The 17,711-nt window shown below is 41.3% G+C and overlaps 2 protein-coding genes and 2 long non-coding RNA genes across 4 annotated transcripts in view; 1 reads left to right on the top strand and 3 right to left on the bottom strand.

Moving 5' to 3' along the window:
• The window catches only part of LOC311049671, a 331,395-nt gene that overhangs the window by 133,247 nt on the left and 180,437 nt on the right, over positions 1–17,711 (top strand). The window lies entirely within an intron of this gene.
• The window catches only part of LOC311049673, a 388,479-nt gene that overhangs the window by 355,941 nt on the left and 14,827 nt on the right, over positions 1–17,711 (bottom strand). The gene's annotated exons all lie outside the window — the stretch shown is intronic.
• Positions 1,405–5,652, bottom strand: LOC311049662 (uncharacterized protein). Its single transcript, XM_084063423.1, has 4 exons — positions 5,203–5,652; positions 3,578–3,967; positions 2,931–3,069; positions 1,405–2,755 (listed from the first exon to the last, which is right to left on the bottom strand). The coding sequence occupies exons 1-4, from the start codon at positions 5,638–5,640 to the stop codon at positions 2,613–2,615; spliced, it is 1,110 nt and encodes a 369-aa protein (XP_083919549.1). The 5' UTR covers positions 5,641–5,652; the 3' UTR covers positions 1,405–2,612.
• LOC311049658 (uncharacterized protein) lies at positions 7,638–17,206 on the bottom strand. The gene is made up of 8 exons (XM_084063418.1): positions 16,868–17,206; positions 14,932–15,160; positions 12,645–12,756; positions 11,975–12,093; positions 11,737–11,890; positions 10,770–10,951; positions 9,727–9,955; positions 7,638–9,458 (listed from the first exon to the last, which is right to left on the bottom strand). The coding sequence occupies exons 1-8, from the start codon at positions 17,047–17,049 to the stop codon at positions 9,340–9,342; spliced, it is 1,326 nt and encodes a 441-aa protein (XP_083919544.1). The 5' UTR covers positions 17,050–17,206; the 3' UTR covers positions 7,638–9,339.

The raw sequence follows: 17,711 nt of genomic DNA, 5'->3' as shown, positions 1-17,711 counted from the left end.
TGACGCAGTCGGTAGCGCTGTCGCCTCACAGCTAGAAGGTCCTGGGTTCGATTCCCGCCGGGGACGCTGTGGGCGTGTCTTCTCCTCCGTGTCATCAGCACCCATACCCTAGGTGGGGTTGACAAAAGGGCCTACTCTGTGTGGAGTTTGCATGTTCTCCCCGTGTCTCCTAGGGTAGTTAATACCCTCACAAAAACATGTAGTAATCCTGGTCGCTATACCGCCTCCCCCATGACAGCCGGGGCGCCTGATGGAGGGGAAGGGAACTGGTTGGAATAACGTGTTCCTTCCACGCGCTATGTCCAACCAGGGAAACTCCCCCGTCAGGTGACAAGAAGGTCAGTTGGCTCTCATGCGTTGAAGGAAGCATGAGCTCGGCCCTGGCCTCCCTGGCTGTGGGGGACTGGTGTAGCGCTGGTGTAGGGCTTGTGTAGCGCCCAGGATCACTTAGGAAATTGGCACCGGGTGAAAAAAATGGGTTACAAAAATCACGGGATAAAAAAATAGAAAAAAAAGAAATGGGACATTCTGCATAAGGAGTACTTTCTACTTTTGGTACTTTAAGTACATTTTGCTACCAATACCTTTGTACTTTTACTCAAGTAAATTTTGAATTCCGGACTTTTACTTGTAACAGAGTATTTCTACATTGAAGTATCGATACTTTTACTTAAGTAAAAAATGAGTGCCTTTTCCACCACTGGCAAGGTTAAATATGAAGGAACAGATACATCCTCCAACCTCCACTATCAAAGTTTAGTGATGGAATGCATTGATGTCAATGGGAGTTGGGTGGACGAGCATATTTTCATCGCCGGGTAGAAAACTTGTATGTCCAAAACCATTACCCATTTAGACCTGAGGCCGATTCTAAAAAAGTTTTCTGAAAAACGTCAAATATTTATTCAAAAATTACAACAAATGTATGTTGCTATATACTGTACATAGCCACAAGAACCCCAAAAGGGGTTCCCGTCCTGAAAGGTATAGTTACAAATAGGGGTTCCCGCCCAAAAAGGGTTTTAATAGGAATGATGTGTAAACAAACACAACACATGATTTTACACAACACTGATGATAGTGCTGTCAAAGAAGTTTATGAAGCTATCTGTGAAATCTATGAAAAAGTTTAATCTGTAACACAATAGGTAGTGGGGGGTCCCTCCCTGCTTCATCTCTGTCTCAGCTAAGGGGTCCTTGGCTTGAAATACATTGAAGACCCCTGGTACTGTATATGTAATTCATATAAACTCATGTGTTGCAGCAATCCAGGTGACGAGTCCTCAGAAAGCAGTCAGGCCAGTCTCCTGCTAACAGCCACTAGGCCTGTCACAATTTTTACATAACCACTTGATCGCAAATTATTTGAGATAATCGCAATTATTTAACATATCAGTGTCAGTCATTGTTTTGCATATTTATTTGTCTTGTCTGCCATGTGCAATTTATGTTTACAAAGCCTAAAAGGCAAACAAATGTAATTTGTATTTATACATGTTCCAATGTTCAATGCCAAAAACACAATTTAATGTTCAATCAAATGTATTTGTATGACAATTGATTAACTAAAATGTCACGATCGTGACAACCTTAGCCACTTGTAGCCAGACATCATGGGAGGAGGTCGACCCAGGACAACTCTGTTTTGGTAGCACTGCCCTTAAAAGGCATGCTGTCAAGAGTGTTGTTTTGAGTGAGCCGAGCACTAAATGTACCGTGTGAACGTAGTAGAGTGTACACAGGTTTTCACCAACAACTTGGCCGCCGTACAGCCCTGGCTCAAGTGGTCTCACACAGGAGGACCTCTGCCTGTCCCCCATGCTGCAAAAGTTTCAAATTAAATAAACGTGGGGTGGGTGAATTTGGGAAACACGCTTTAAGCTTTGCTGCTGCTACATTCTCTTGGCATCTACTACAAAATGATTTGAAGATTCCCTCATTGGATTTTATCATGTTAACCCTAACCCTAAGTAGTTTTCCTCGTGCCCGGGTACCAGCTGCTACCAGGCAGGGGGTCAGTCACCTCAAGCGGAACATTGAAACTGCATTTTGTCTCTCTGCCAGGAGACAAGAGGCAGCTGGCCGGGGTCCAAGGTGGCAGACACCACCTTGGACCGGGAACAGGTAAATCTCGTCTGGTAATATTCATTTGGTCAAGGGTGACTATAGACAAGTAATCCAAGATCGGCGCTCCTGTGCATATGTGCTCTAACCTGTGGTATATGATGAGGTAATCTCGTTTTTGTCTCAGTGGTAAATTGTGTCTCTTTTCCACTACAAAAGGCTCACCCTTCCATAAACTGAAACGTACCAGAATCCGTTAAGTGCTGTGATGTTTTTGTTTGTTTGTTTCCATTATAACCAGAACCATCCTTGAAAATAAATAGAATTTAAAAGATAAAACTCAATCTACCAGCTCCCAACGCCACACATTGGGAGCTGGTAGATCAGCTATTTTCACTAGTACTACCTCCTTAGCAAGGCACACGTTAGTTTCTGAGGAGCTTATCTGAAACCCAGCCGGTAGCGCATGGAAACAAGTCCAGAACCTATGAAATAAGTTACACGGCACGGCATGGTTTGCTTATAGTTCTTGTAGTCGAAAAGAGCCATTAGATGGATTCATCATTGCTCTGTGTTGGAACTTCTGCATCACTTCCATGTCGGACATGGTCCAGAGTAACACAGAGTTCATGTGATGTGTGCCTCATCTGCATCAGGAGGGTGTTCATCTCTGGAATGAGCTTCATCATCTCTGGAATAACACAAAAATATATACACATATTTTGTAATAATTGCTTAAATATTTATGACATTACTGTCATTTCTCAGGACATAAACCAAAATCCACAAGAACAGACAATCAACCGATATGTGATTGTATGATGTGATTTAAATATTAAATGAGTGATGTTATTCAATGAACCAACCTTTCAGCTCCCTCAGTTCTTTCTCAGCCAACATTCTACACCTGCGTTCATATTTGAGTTGTGCTTGCAGCTGTTCTATTGTTATTGTGTCTGTTACAGGACTTCCATGGTTTTCTTCATCAAAGCCAATTTCTTCAGTCTGCCAACATAATAACACATGTTAGTAATCCAATGCATTTAAAGCTAAATTAGGTATAGGTAGGTTGATGGTAGGGTAATCAATATTTTTTGGTTAAAACAAGGTTTTCGCTCGATATTCTGACTTGCTATAGAGTGTCTGTTCAGTAACAGGTGTCTCTCCGTCTCTCCAGCTCTTTGATAAACAGAAAATACATTTTCAGGTGGGTTTACAATTTCATCCAATCAGGAGAGAGAGAGTACACATTTATCTGTTTAAATTTTATAGTGTTCCAGTTGCAATTTTGTCTGCTATTTATTTGTGTTATCACATCCAATTTCACTTGACCTGTACCATGTATGAGTTCAATCTCCTGATTGGATACAACTGTTATCCTGACCTGACAATGGGTTTTCTGTTTACTAAATAGCTGGAGAGACGGGGAGACCCCTGTTACTGATACTTACAGCAATGATTACTATCACAATATAGAGCCATTTAACACTTATTTTAACAATTAATAAATCACCTCCGGATTTGGAAAAGGTGAGTAGGTTGGATCTTCAGATTCTATGAACTCATCTTTAACAGGATCACCTCCAAAGTCCTCTGTTTTTAGGTGAATCCCGATCATTTCGTCTGGTGGCTGTATTGTTGGTGACACAGTCTGAACCCATATAGAATGTTTATCTCCTCTGAACCCATCTTCAGCAGGATCACCTCCCAAGTCCCGTGTCTGAATCATGTTGCCCTGTGTCTCTGTCTGGATCATCTTGTCTCGTGTCTCTGTCCTGGTCATCTTGTCTCGTGTCTTTCTTGTCCTGGTCATCTTGGCAGGTGGACCACCGGCCAATAGGTCTACAGCCGCCAATGGTGGCTGTATTGCTGGTGACACAGTCTGCCTCTTTCGTTTAATAGCCTGCAAACGGGCACAGCATATTCAAAGTAAAATTATGATGGAAAAACTTGCTATTTCGTGTGCATGTATTACAATAAAATGTAGTAAAACTGTCCCAACGGGATCACACCTGCCAACATTAGACTGTGAAATTTTTTTTTCTGCTGGTGGGTGTGTGTGTGAGTTTGTGGGAGGGGAGGGGAAGGGGGTTGTAGTTGCAAATGCAAACACTGCACCCACCCACACTAAGGTACATATCAAGTAAAACCAGTTCTAGCATTTCTCTTTATAGGATCACATTCAAGACAATTCAGTCCAAACTCTGTGTGTGTTTGTGTAGAGAGAGGGACAGAGAGAGAGACACAGACAGACAGAGGACCTACATGTGTTTGTAAACAGGACATTTGGGCCCCTCGATGTTAAATTGGCTATTATTTCCGAAATGTTAAAAAATAAAATATTTGGAAAATGTTTCAAAGTATGCATGATTATACCATGCTTAAACATTACACAATTAAGGTATAATAATTCTAAAATTGCTGCAAAACCTGTATATCCAGTCATTTTGGGGAATAAACAAGAAGTTAAAGGATACAATTAAGTCTGATAATGATGTACAGTGCATGCTCACATCATGTATACTTTACCATTACTCAAGACCATTTTTCAAATATTGTATTTAACATTTTGGACAAACTAGCCAATTTCACATCAAGGTACCCACCTATCCTGTATCCATGTTCTGTACATATAGTACAAATAAGGGGATTTCATCAGAAATTACAGGAGAAAGGGTAAACATTCAGGAGTCTCCTGCAAATAGGCTCTATGCAAAGCAGCCATATTGGAAAGAAATTGGGCCACTTCTTACTTCCTTCACAGGTGTTACCAATGATACTAATGAAGGCTCTGTTCCATTCTGGTCAGGGTGCTGATATCGTGCATGTTGGCTCACTAGAAACACTCCATTTTGGTTCCCAAATGGCCCCTTATGGTGGGTGTGTAACTCTGAGAGTTATGGGGGTCCTTGAAAATAAGACAAACACTATGCCACACTAAATGGAACAGAGCCTGCATTAGTATCATTGGTGAACACCTGTGAAGGAAGAAAAGAAGGGGCCCAATTAATTCCCAATATGGCTGCTGTGCACAGGATTATATATTAATTATTATTATATTGAGGATTGTTGGCAAGTCTGGACAAGTGGACTGTGGACCCCGTGATATGCTACTGTATGGACACACAGTTTCCTGACCTTATAATGTTTCACCATAAAACGTTTGTCCTGGCATTCCTCACACAGTCCCAGGTAAATGTTAGTGCACCTCAAAGTGACATTATAGAACGACCGACGCAGCTCTTTGTACGTCACGTCACGACCCCCGTGTCCCGTCTTGATGTGGGCTTCGTGGATCACATCGAACAAATCTTCTTTGGCCACGAGCAGAGTGTCCAGACCCCTCCTGGCGATCTTCTGCACGCCATCAACATCCACCAGATGGTACTTGTACAGCACCCTGTATTCTTTCGGGGATCTGGGTTTCTCTCCTTCATTCTGCAGTCTCTGGAGTGTTGCCGACATCCCACTGTAGGTCTCACGGCTGAACAGCACTGTGGTCTCGGCAGTTTTGCCGCTACCATCGGCAAGAGCGTCTATTTTCTCAATAAACAGCTCTCTTTGCTCCCAAGTCATGTTTTTGTTTTATTTATTTTTTACCCCGGAAGGAAGGGGAGGGTACTCGGGGGGAGAGCCAACCACGTGGTCAAACGCAGAGCCTTGGAGCTTCCACCGTGTGGAAAAGCCTGGTGACGCGAGGTTACTTGGTCCAGAAGCAGTGCTAGCCATGGAGCCAAGACGGTCCGTCATGGATGAACTTCAACATAGTGTTTGCACTTTCTCCCTTTTTGATCCATACATCTACATAAACGTTCAGATTTCAAATATAAAATGTTTAGCCCATGGCCACGGATGTTACAATTATGTACGGGCCCTCAGAAGTACCCGTATCGTCCGTATGGTTCAATTAAAAGCATTTGAATCCGATCGGTGGCCATTTTCTCCGCATTTTCAACTACGTGATCCTATCGGTTGAGAGGTGTATTGCACTCTGATACATTATATTCTCTATGAGAAAATGGCCATCGATCGGATTCAAATGCTTTATATTGAACAATACGGAACATACGGGTACTTCCGAGGGCCCATACATAATTGTAAGATCCGTGGCCATGGGGTAATCACTTTATATTTTAATCTGAACGTTTTTGTAGATGTACGGACTAAAAAGGGAGAACGTAAAATCACACACAGACAGACAGACAGACAGACAGGCAGATAGTTTTATTAACAGACGACGTCATACTGGCTGCGTGCAGCCAGTATGCGCGCAACGAAACCCATTATATCAGGTCTCGTTAGGACGCGTCTCACTAGCCAACACACACAAGAGGGGGTTGGGGTGTGCTGAAACCAGTGCACCCCGAAACAGGTTGGGAATTGATTGCGTGAAACAATCACCTGTGCGTCCAGGCTCAATGTTAGTAAACAAATAATTGGTCTATTGATTCCTATATGGATGTATAACTATTTCTGACACAAGTAAGACGCGCGAAAATATAAAATATTGTGTATTCACAGACTGTGTGTGTGTGTGTGTGTGTGTGTGTGTGTGTGTGTGTGTGTGTGTGTTTTGGCTGTAGCTGCACTCTGGCGCACTCTGTGGGTTGCACACAGGCAGTGCAGGCAGTGCACAGGCAGTGCACACAGACAGACAGACAGAGACACAAGCCGAGCAGAGTTTCATAGTATGCTCCACTTGGGCGCGCCTCCTTCCGCGTTCGCAATAAAATGCAATTATTTTTTATAGTTGTGTAAGATTGTCTTGAAATAGTAAACACAGCTGGTTACATTGAAATTGAGACAGAGAGAAAGAGGGAGAGACGTAGAGAGTATATGGTAGGTGGAAAAGTTATTACGTATTTTATCTTGTTTATTATTATTATTGTTATAGAGGGTGGATGACAATGTAACACTGTGACTCTTGTCCTGTTAAAGGGCCCGGCATGATGACACATCTTGATTAACCTGTTCCCTTTGTATTTTTGTAGACCTCCCCACCTCCTGTCCATAGCCTACAACACAAAAGACACAGTAGGGCAAGCACAAAAGGCAACAGTAGAGACATAATTTGAAAGGTCTTGATCTATCAGAGTAACATAATGTCAATGTCTCTCTCTTATTGGCATGAATGTAAGTTACAATACTGTAATAGAACTCTCTGTCTGTCTCTTTTTTTCTTTCGTTCTGTCTCTTTCAAATGGAACCAAATGGATCCTCACAGGTCCATTTGGTTGCATTCGTACACTCAGAATAATTACACAACCATAAGGGGCCATTTGGAAGTGGAACCCCTCAAAGCACCACAACGGTCCCTGGACCTCACTTCCGACCCACTGGTGTAGCAGTAGTAATCTTTTCAGAGAGCCAACATGTACAATATCAGCACCCTATTTGACCAAAATGGAACGCAATCTAATTAGCGCCATTGTGAAGGAAGTAAGAGGGCCCGATTTCTTTACAATATGGCTGCTGTGCATAGAGCCTATTTGTGTGCTTACAAAACACTGATGCTCACCTGGGTATTTTGAGAATATTTTACTCATTGTTGGGTGAAAAAAATAAAACAGAAACACAGCAGAACAGTTTATTGGTTCTTAAGGCAACAACACAGCAAACAGTAGTTTTGACAGCCTGACAGATATTGTAGATGCATAAGTACATCTTACTACATATTTTGGAACAACACAAAGGCTTTAAAAGGCGCAGTGAGCGATTTTCTTTGGTTAAAACACATTAATACACATTGCTAAAGAGTGTTTGTTCAGTTACAGGGGTCTCCCCGTCTCTCCAGTTCTCTAGTAGTAAACAGAAAATGCATTTTCAGGCCAGGATATCAATTTTATCCAATCAGGAGAAGTGATGACACTAAGATATTAGCAGACAAAATTGGAACTGGAACACTATAAAATTCTTCTTCTTTCGCGTATCATCGTCAAATGCCCTTGTCTCTGGTCCCACATTCGACCGACTCCAGTACCAGGGGCGTCAATTGGGTATGGCAGGCTATTGCAGCTGCCATACCCTGGCTCCAGGGAAGAAAAAAAAAAGAAGTACTTTTTTGATAATAAATCGGGAAAATCAGGCAAAAATAAGAATTAAATAACATAACCCTAACCTAACCCGAATCCTAACCCTAAAACCGAAATAAAGTAACCAAAAACTGGAAAAAAACGAACCCAACCCGCCCAGAACCGCACAAAAATTTCGCGCGCGCGCGGGGTGACCTCATGCACGCGCGTTTTGCTGAACTGACGCCACTGTCCAGTACGCAGGCGGTTCAGCAAAGTCCATCATGTGGACTCCTACACCTGGTTGGGGCACAGTATTCGGCTGCAGAGAAGACGAGGGCTTGCGTGGAAATTAAAATTGAAGCTGATAAATGGGTGCTTTCTCCCGATTGGCTGAAATTGGCGACCCACCAGAACATTTATTTTCTATTTACTTAAGAGCTGGAGAGACAGGGAGACCCCTGTTACTGAACAAACACTATCTACTATAGCAATGATTACTATCACAATATAGAGCTTTAGCCTTTTCAATTTTTAACCAAACAATATCACTTACCCTACCTTTAAAAGGGATATTTGACTTTCAAACATGTTTGGGGTCATATTTAACGTTCTTCTTTCTTTTTTTTTATTTATTAATGCTTTCAATTACTTTTTTCATTGATTTTTTTTATGATTTCTTTGGAAAAAAAATAAAAATAAAAATAAATGAAAAAAGTAATTGAAAAAACACGGACCCCTCACGCATTGTATGAAAGTGGAATATCCCTTTAAGTACAGTAGCACTTAGTGTGTGAACAAACAAGTGGCTGTGAATTACAGGTTATATGTTACATCAATTTGAATGGATATAATATTTTCTACTGCCCAATCATTAGTTATAGACTTAAATATTATCAAGATTCAAATGACTTAATAATTTTTTCAATACCATGACTTCAGCGTCCTAACCCAGCAAATCTACTTTTTCATCAATTGAAGCAAAGATGTTGAGGACAACACTTAAACACGCAATAAGACAAAAGTTAAAGCTTTAAAAGATACAAAGAATCATCGTTTTTTTACCGATTAAATTCACATTCCAATATCAAATGTACAAAATAATTCATATAAAAACACAGGCTACCAAGCATACAGTAGCTACCTGCCATTTACAATACTGGCACCAAAAAAAAAAAATACCAGCATCAACTATAGATGGTACCAATCACAGTATATACAATCACTGAATCAATGGAATGTAAATCTTCAGGAAGGCTTTTGGTCAAACATCTGTTTGCTTTACCTGTCGTTTCTTAAATAATTTATCCTCATTACTCAGTTTTGTTCGGATTGCAAGTTTGATTTGGCTGATATCCACACCAAACTTCATCGCCACATGATCTGGGGGGAGGATGAAGGCGCACAGTCAAAAGATTTATCAGGGTTTTTCATTTTCAAATACACAACAGAATTGCCAGACACTGAGGGGAATTGTGTAAATACAGTACACTTCAGTCATAAAATGTTCCCTTCTAGTCTTTATCCCCCGCTTTCTTAGACCTTTTTACAATGGTGTGATGGTTTTTATGCAAATATTTATTGTAGCATTTTGAGATTTGTCCAAAAGTTAAGTGCATTATCAATTGATTGTTGTTATTATTATTATTACCTATAATACTTTTCATGGTGTCAGGTGGGAGTTGAGGCTTGTGGGAATCTTCCGGTGTGACGTTGCTCCGACCGCCTAGAGAATGGGTGGCCAGGATTTCTCTTTCAAACAGTATCATCAGCAGCGCCGAAATGTACTTTTTGTACTCTGTGATCTGTGAGATTCGCTCATAGAGAATCCGTGGGACTCTGAGACCCTCTGCGAGATACAGATAGTTCTCATCATCATCCTGGGAATGAAAAGACAAACGTTTACGTTTCATTAAGGCAAATATGTATTGAAAATGCCCTTCAAAGCCATTACAAATGTAATGCATATATATTTGAAATAGTCTGGCTAAATGCTGTTGCTTACAGGTGAAAACCCGTAAGCGAAGTCCAAACCCGTTCCTTTTTTATTATTATTTTAAAAACATTTTAAAATAGTGTAAATAGCCAATCTACAAGCTCACAGCGCATCTTGCGGCACACTGCCTGTGAACTTGCAGATTGGCTATTTTCAGATTGGCCACTTTGGAGATATGAGGTTTCTGCCTGACAGTGACAATATGAAATTCCCTTTTCAGTGGTTTAGTACTGGGTGAAATCTAGGATCATATCATTCCCATCTCCTGAACATTTTTCAAACAGGTCTGATCTGATCTGAAAACAGTCAGCCTCTCGGTGCACCCCATTCGGATGCTATCAATGCATGCATTGAATGGGACATTATCACGTTTTATCAGACCATTGAATGGGCGAAGTAGGCGACCTACTGACCTACCCGCGATTTATCAGACCATTCATTGGGTGTTATCAGGACATACTGACCTAACGGAGATGACTTAAAAAGTTATGTTTCGGTTTCAGACCATGACAGAGGCACGCAGTCTCAGTATGTCGCCTACTCGCCCATTCAATAGTCTGATAAAACGTGATAATGTCCTATTCAATGCATTGATAGCATTCGAAGCCGGTGCTCAGGTTATATACATTTTGTCATGTGGCTTGACAAGTAGCCTAATCCAAGATCAGTTCTGAGAAACACTGCATATGTACACTGACCTCTGATATATGATTCGATAATCTTGTTTCCTGCATTCCGGTCTCATTTTCAGTAATAAATGAGATGGACTCGTCATTGCTCTGTGTTGGAACTTCCGCGTCACTTCCATGCCGGACATGGTCCATGGCAATACAAAGTTGATGTGCGGTGTGTCTCATCTGCATCATGAGGGCATTCATCTCTGAAACAATATGTACAAAAAAGGTATATATACAGTATACACACACACACACACACGGGTGCACTGGTCACTTCACGTGACACCACGCCAAGTACCCAAATGGCTACTTTGCATAACCAGGTTGTGCAAATGCATCCTCACATACATGTTGGCTACAGAACTGCTGCAGCAATAAGAATGCCTCAGCCACTGTCGAAGAAGAGAACACATTTTCTATGTTTTCAAATAATATGTTATGAGTTATGACTCTCTCAGAATGTGATACATTCAAAACCCATAACAACAATCATTCAAGAATCAAAATCACGTGATAGTTTTGTTCTTGTATAATGTGATTAAATATTGTCGCTGTTGGGTGAAACCTTGCATCTCCATGTTTCAACGTTTAAAATTTGAAAGAATATCATAATGGCCTACTTTGTGGTACAACAGTGACCCACCAAAGTAGTGAAAAGTTCCAATCTACACGCTCACAAGGAGACCTGTAGATCGGCTATTTTCTCTATTTTAGAAAACTCTTGAAGGTGACAGTGGGTTTTATAAATATTTAACCAATGAAAAGTATTAACACGAGCTTGTGGCTACCGTAAATAACAACAACATGACATTGGATCCAATCGAACACAGGTTCATGTTGTTGTTTAAGCGACTTTGGGTACAGATAAAAGCGTTATATAAATTGGATGTATTTTTTCCATTTCCTGAAAAATAACCATTTTGGAGATACAGGCTTTACACCCGACAGCAACAATATATTAATAAGTGATATTATTCAATCAACCCACCTTTCAGCTCCCTCAGTTCTCTCTCAGCCAACATTCTACATCTGCGTTCATATCGGAGTTCTGCTTGCAGTTTTTCTATTTTCATCAGAAGTCTTATTGTGTCCGTGGCTGTCCTGGGAGTTGCGCAATTGTCTTCAAAGATGATTTCTTCAGTCTGCCCAAGTAATAGAAACACATGTTGGTAATCCAAGGCATTTAAGCTGAATACAATACAATCAGAAGAGGTTCAATATTTCACCTCGTGATTTGGAAATGGTGAGTAGGTTGGATCTTCGGGTTCTCTGAACTCATCATCTTCAACAGGTGGATCCCCTCCTTCAACGTCCTGTGTTTCTGAGTTAACCTCGATCACCCTGGCTGCAGTGGTGGAAGAAGACTCAGATTTATTTTAACATAAAAATAAATCAAGAAAATATAAAAGTACAAGTACAGTAAAAATGTGTTAAACCTTTTTTTTTTTAAATAGCAGATCTACAAGTTGCATGTTGTATCAGCTATCATTTTCAAATAGCTGAAATATAAAATGTGGTTTCATAATATAATCTAGAAAAGAAAAGCAACTAGTAGTAAAGCTGTCAAACAATTGTAGTAGCATAAGAAGTACAACATTTGCCTGGCATAGAGTACCGTAAGTAGCGTAAAGTAGCGCCCTAGTGTAGCGGTTACAGCCTTCATTCGGAAGGTCGTGAGTTCAAACCCTACTCGGGGTCGACGTCAGCAAGGGCATGTGGTCGCAACAGATCCCTAACGCCAAATCAAATGGTTTCAGATCCGAGCCAAGCCTATTGTAGGAGGCACGTCTGAAGTGCGTCCTGGACGCGGGAATCTCCACACGTGAAAACAAACAAGAGAAGTAAAGTATTGAAAAATAAATATGGACCCATTTAGAACGTGTTGTCTGAACCCACCTTCAACGGGCACGCCTCCTGAGTCCTGCAGTGTCTCTCTCTTGATCCTCTTGTCTGGTGGCTGTGTTGTCTGTGCCACCGTCTCCCTCTTTGGTGGCATGGCTTTATTCATCTGGAAAAGGGTTGTTACATGTTTTACACCAGTGTTTATCAAACAGTGTTGCCATGTCTGCTTATTATAAGCAACTTTAAGCTTACGTTGCTTGTAAATATTAGTAGTTGCGGGTTGCAATGTAAAGTGTAGTTTCTTATTTGGGCTTGCTTCACACTTTTTTTATAACAATCTTTAAATGGACCGGTTATGGGTCCATTTGGTTCCATGCGTACACTCTCTGAGTTACAGACCTGTGTGGGGGAACATTTGGTTCCTAACTATCAATCATTTAGCCCCTGGAACCCCCCCTCCAGGGACCCTTGGGGGTCATCAGACCACACTTTGAGAACCATGCAGTGACTTCTATACAAAGCACGTTCAGCTATTATGTATGTGTGTGTTATGATGAAGTAAAACCTTACTGCAGACAGTGTGTAGTTGCGGTAAATAGCCTAAAGATAGATCCTGAGCACAAGTATATTTTGTATAGTGCACAGACTATTCCACAGTGAAAATTATACATTTTGTACTTATGCTTCTCCAATAAATCTTACTGATATGGCCATAAATGGAGATTTCTATCTCTCAGTCCTTGTCCCTTTTGGGCATATACTGTATAATGGAGAGCTCTATATCTGTCAGTCGTTGTCCCGTTTATGGCCACATATGCTGACTAATTTCTTAGGGCCTGATGCCATGACACGTTGAGATTAGACAACACAGTCCATATTTGGCCGTAGCTGCATTGGGAAGTCCTTATATGGCTATGGCTGATCATGGTGACACATGAGCTTGACGATGTGGTTCGGCCGCCTGCCGATCCTCTCAATTTGAATATAGGAAGATGTGTGGAAATAATGGGCCTTAAATGTACTGTAATTAAGGGTGGGTGGGGGATATATATAGCCTGTAAAGGAAATGTGCATATGAAATGAAATGTAAAAGCAAAAATAAACAAATGTAAAATAAATGGTGGGCTATGTTGTCAGGGGCCCACTGTTGCGGTTACCCGAGCCAGCCACCTACCTATATTGGTCATGTATTTATATGACTATCAGCAGAGATGAGGAGACGATTGAGCTAAAGCTAGCTGGTAGGCTAGCTGGCATTACGTCACCACGGGGGGGCGTGGCATAGTAACAGCAGACATACTGGTGGGGGTCAATGTTAAGTCAACCTGTTTATACCCCACCAAGATGTCCGCGCTACCAAATGACACTTGTTGACGCCCCCTTCAGGATTTTTTGGTACGCACTATAGCCTGCAACAAATGATGTCGTCTCCTTATAATTAATAATCAGTCCGATTATCCATATAGCTGATACAGTGTAAAGTTGTTATGACATGCCTATAGCGGCTGTATACTCTATATACTGGAGCCCTGAATTATAGGTGAAGTGAATGGGCTCAGGCTTATGCCTTACTGTCTTTACTTGCAAGAAACTGCGCTGCGTAGTGTTGATTACTTCACCGTTGCATCTCTCTCTGTGTGTGTGTGTGTGTGTGTGTGTGTGTGTGTGTGTGTGTGTGTGTCTGTCTTCGAAAGCACCAAATAAGTGTTTGCACGTGCATTCTCGCCAAACACAGATGTGCGCACACACACAGATACACAGCTGCAGCTGCTCAAGGCATGCAATGTTTCTTGGCATTGCACATTAGACCATGAACTGCCATTGATTTGAAAGTCCATAAGCGTCCGGCCGTGTTGTTGTGTTGCTGTTAGGGAACAACGTTGTGTCTGTCTGTGTCCAGTGACTGCGGGTACAGTGCTCAGCAGTAAGATCAAATGACTAAGAAGGGGAGGGGCCGTCGGAAGCGTGAGGAAAAAGAACAGATTTACAAGCTAACAACGCGTCGAGTCACACCACGCTGTCAGCTTGTGGATCTGTTCTCCAAAATGGTCACGTATATTGCGTCACTTCCGGCGCTAGGGCCACCTAGTGGCCAAAACGCTTGAGCGATAATGGAGTTTTATACAAACTGTACATCGTGCAAGTACAGTAACGGTGCGGAAAGCAACTCATATTATAGCCAGAATACCGAGCAATATTTGAGCAAAGAGTGGAGTTATTTGGAGCACGCGTCTGCTGTGAAACCCTCCCCAACGCTGACTCCGAACTCCATGGGTTTCCCAATAGGTCAGGAAATGTGTGACAGAGAGGGGGGGGGTCAACATTCGACAACTTTCCTCACCTTTCTTTGGTGGCATTCGTCACACAGTGCCAGGTAGATGTTGATGCTCTCCTGCGTGACGTTGTAGAACGACCGACGCAGGTCCTTCATCATCACGACGCGCCCCCCGTGTCCCGTCCTGAGGTGGACTTCCTGGATCACGTCGAACAGGTCTTCCTTGACCACGAGCAGAGTGTCCAGCCCTCTCCTGGCAATCTTCTTCACGCCATCCACATCGATTAGTTTGTATCTATATATAGATATTGAAATTCTTTATTAGCCCATTCAAACCGGGTACGCATCTGTGTGTCATTTTTAGATTTCTTTGGGCTATTCAAAAATAGCATACAAGCTCATAGCGCGGCACCGAGTGCCGCCCTATGAGCTTGTAGATCTGCTTTTTTTTTTTTTTTATCGTGAAAGTTTGTGCAAATCTTTGAATATATATCTTTTAAAGCCAACATTTTTAACTCAAATCTTTACTTCTGGGGGATTCTACAAATGTCTTCTAAATCCTAACAGTTTAAAAAAAAAACTTATGTTGCTATAATATCAGTGGTTCTCAAACTTTTTTCATGTCAAGGAATTATATGTATTTGGCCGCGGACCCCCATCTCAAAATATATTGTTCCAGGGACTCCCAGAAGCAAAGATTTGAGTTATGTATTCAAAGATTTGCACACATTTTCAAGATTTTTTTCCTAAAAATAGCAGATCTACAATCTCATAGCGCGGCACTAGGAGCCAAATAAATCTAAAATGACAAAGATAAGTTCCCGGTCTTAAAGGGTTAAGAATAACCCCTTGAGACACAGCATAAAGACAGCTGCCTGCAAATATACTGTAAACATACAATACAAAACAATTAGAAATAAACTGAAGAACTAAATATCAACCAGACCAAAACACAACACATAAGACAAGACAAAATCAGGGTATTATACTCTAAGCCAGCACAAAAAAGATGGATCATTTGTTCAGAGTCAAACATCATTGTCATTTTCAATGTCAGCGTTAGCATACAGCTGATTAAAGGGAATATTTAGTTAGTTATTACGATGGGATACGTTATTGTAAGTTATACATTTGTTCATGGTTTATAAAAGTGTGTACAACAGTGTAATGGCAAGAAATCCTATTATAAGGAGACGGTGCACTTTTGAACTTTTGAATCCCACTTCTGACACCAATGTAATGTTTCGCCCACGCCGAGCTAGCTCTCTTGGCGTTGCCTGTGTTGCCAGTGGAGGAAAGTAACTAAGTACATATACTCAAGTACAGAGCTTGTAGATCTGCTATTTTCAAAGGATTGTATACACATGATAACTTGTGAAATGGGACATTGTGCATAATGAGTACTTTTACTTTTAGTACTTAAGTATATTTTTATGCCAATACTTTGTACTTTTACTCAAAAGCTAGGGTAAGTGATTTGCAATTATTCAAATAATTGCAAAATAGCTCTATATTCTGATAGTAGGCATACTCATTGCTATATAGTGTTTGTTCAGTAAAAGGAGTCTCCCATGTCTCTCCAGCTCTTTATTAAACAGAAAATGTATTTTGTATTTCAGTGCTCTCTCCTGATTGGTTTAAATGGTGTCACCTACCTGAAAATGTCTCTTTGCTTAAGAGCTGGAGAGACCCCTGTCACCGAACAAACGCTCTGTAGCAATGCTTACCATCAGAATATAGTACTTTAACCTTTTTAACAAAAAAATCCAAAAAATATCACTTACCCTACCTTCAAGTAAATTTCAAATACTGGCACTTTCACTTGTCAGAGTATTTCCACATTGTGTTGTCACAGAGTATTTCTACATTGTGGTATTGCTACTTTTTAAGTACAAAATGAGTACTTCTTCCTCCCACTGGCTGTTTGTTACCTGACCTGCCGATCAGCTTGAAGTGCGATCAGTACGAAACGTTACAATAACTGAAATAATGGTTAGATCACCTCCTCAGGTAGCTGTACTCCTGCTGGGATTGGGGCTTCTCCTCCTCGCTGTCCTGCAGCCGGGCAAGCGACGCCGCGATCCCGCTGTAGCTCTCGCGTCCGATGATCACCGTGTTCACACTCTTGCAGTCGAGAGAAGCCTCCAACTTCTCGTTGAACACGTCTTTCATCTCCCGACTCATATTTTTAAAAAGATCCAAAACTAACCCAACTATTTCTTTATCGGGGATCCTTCGTTTTGTTGCTGCATTTAAAAGGCGTTTAGTGTTTAAGTTTGAGAGTGAAGCGTGTATGTTACTCTCTCAAGGAACCTCACAGTATTCTTCTCCTTCTGGCGGACGAACCGCTCTCGGCGTTGCCAGGTTTTGTGAGAGAAACAAGCTAGCCGGGTCAAGGAAAGCTATTTGAAAATAGCAGATCTACAAGATCATAGATCTGCACATTTTTTAATCTTGAAAAAAAAGTGCAATATGTGGAATATTTTTTAAACATGATTCTAACAACACAATACACAAATCTGGTATGGGGGTCCCTGGAACAAAATATTTTCAGATGGGGGTCCGCGGACAAATATACATGTTCATTTGGGGGTGCCTGACATGAAAATGTTTGAGAACCACTGGTTTCAACCGTAATAAAATAAAACCTTTAGAAACAAGCCCAAATAAGGAACTACACTATGGAAACAAGCCCAAATAAGGAACTACACTATAGAAACAAGCCCAAATAAAGAAACTACACTTTAGAAAGAAGCCCCAAAAACCGCCACCAGCAGCCGCAAGCCCGCAACTACCAATATATTATTTACAAGCACCTTTACAGAAAAACAAGCCCAAAGTTGCTT

This window comes from Gymnoscopelus microlampas (genome assembly GCF_963454915.1).
Source record: "Gymnoscopelus microlampas genome assembly, chromosome: 7".
In the NCBI taxonomy this organism is placed as follows: domain Eukaryota; kingdom Metazoa; phylum Chordata; class Actinopteri; order Myctophiformes; family Myctophidae; genus Gymnoscopelus; species Gymnoscopelus microlampas.
The sequence above is the reverse complement of the archived record's forward strand: the minus strand, read 5'-3'. Positions and strand labels throughout refer to the sequence as shown.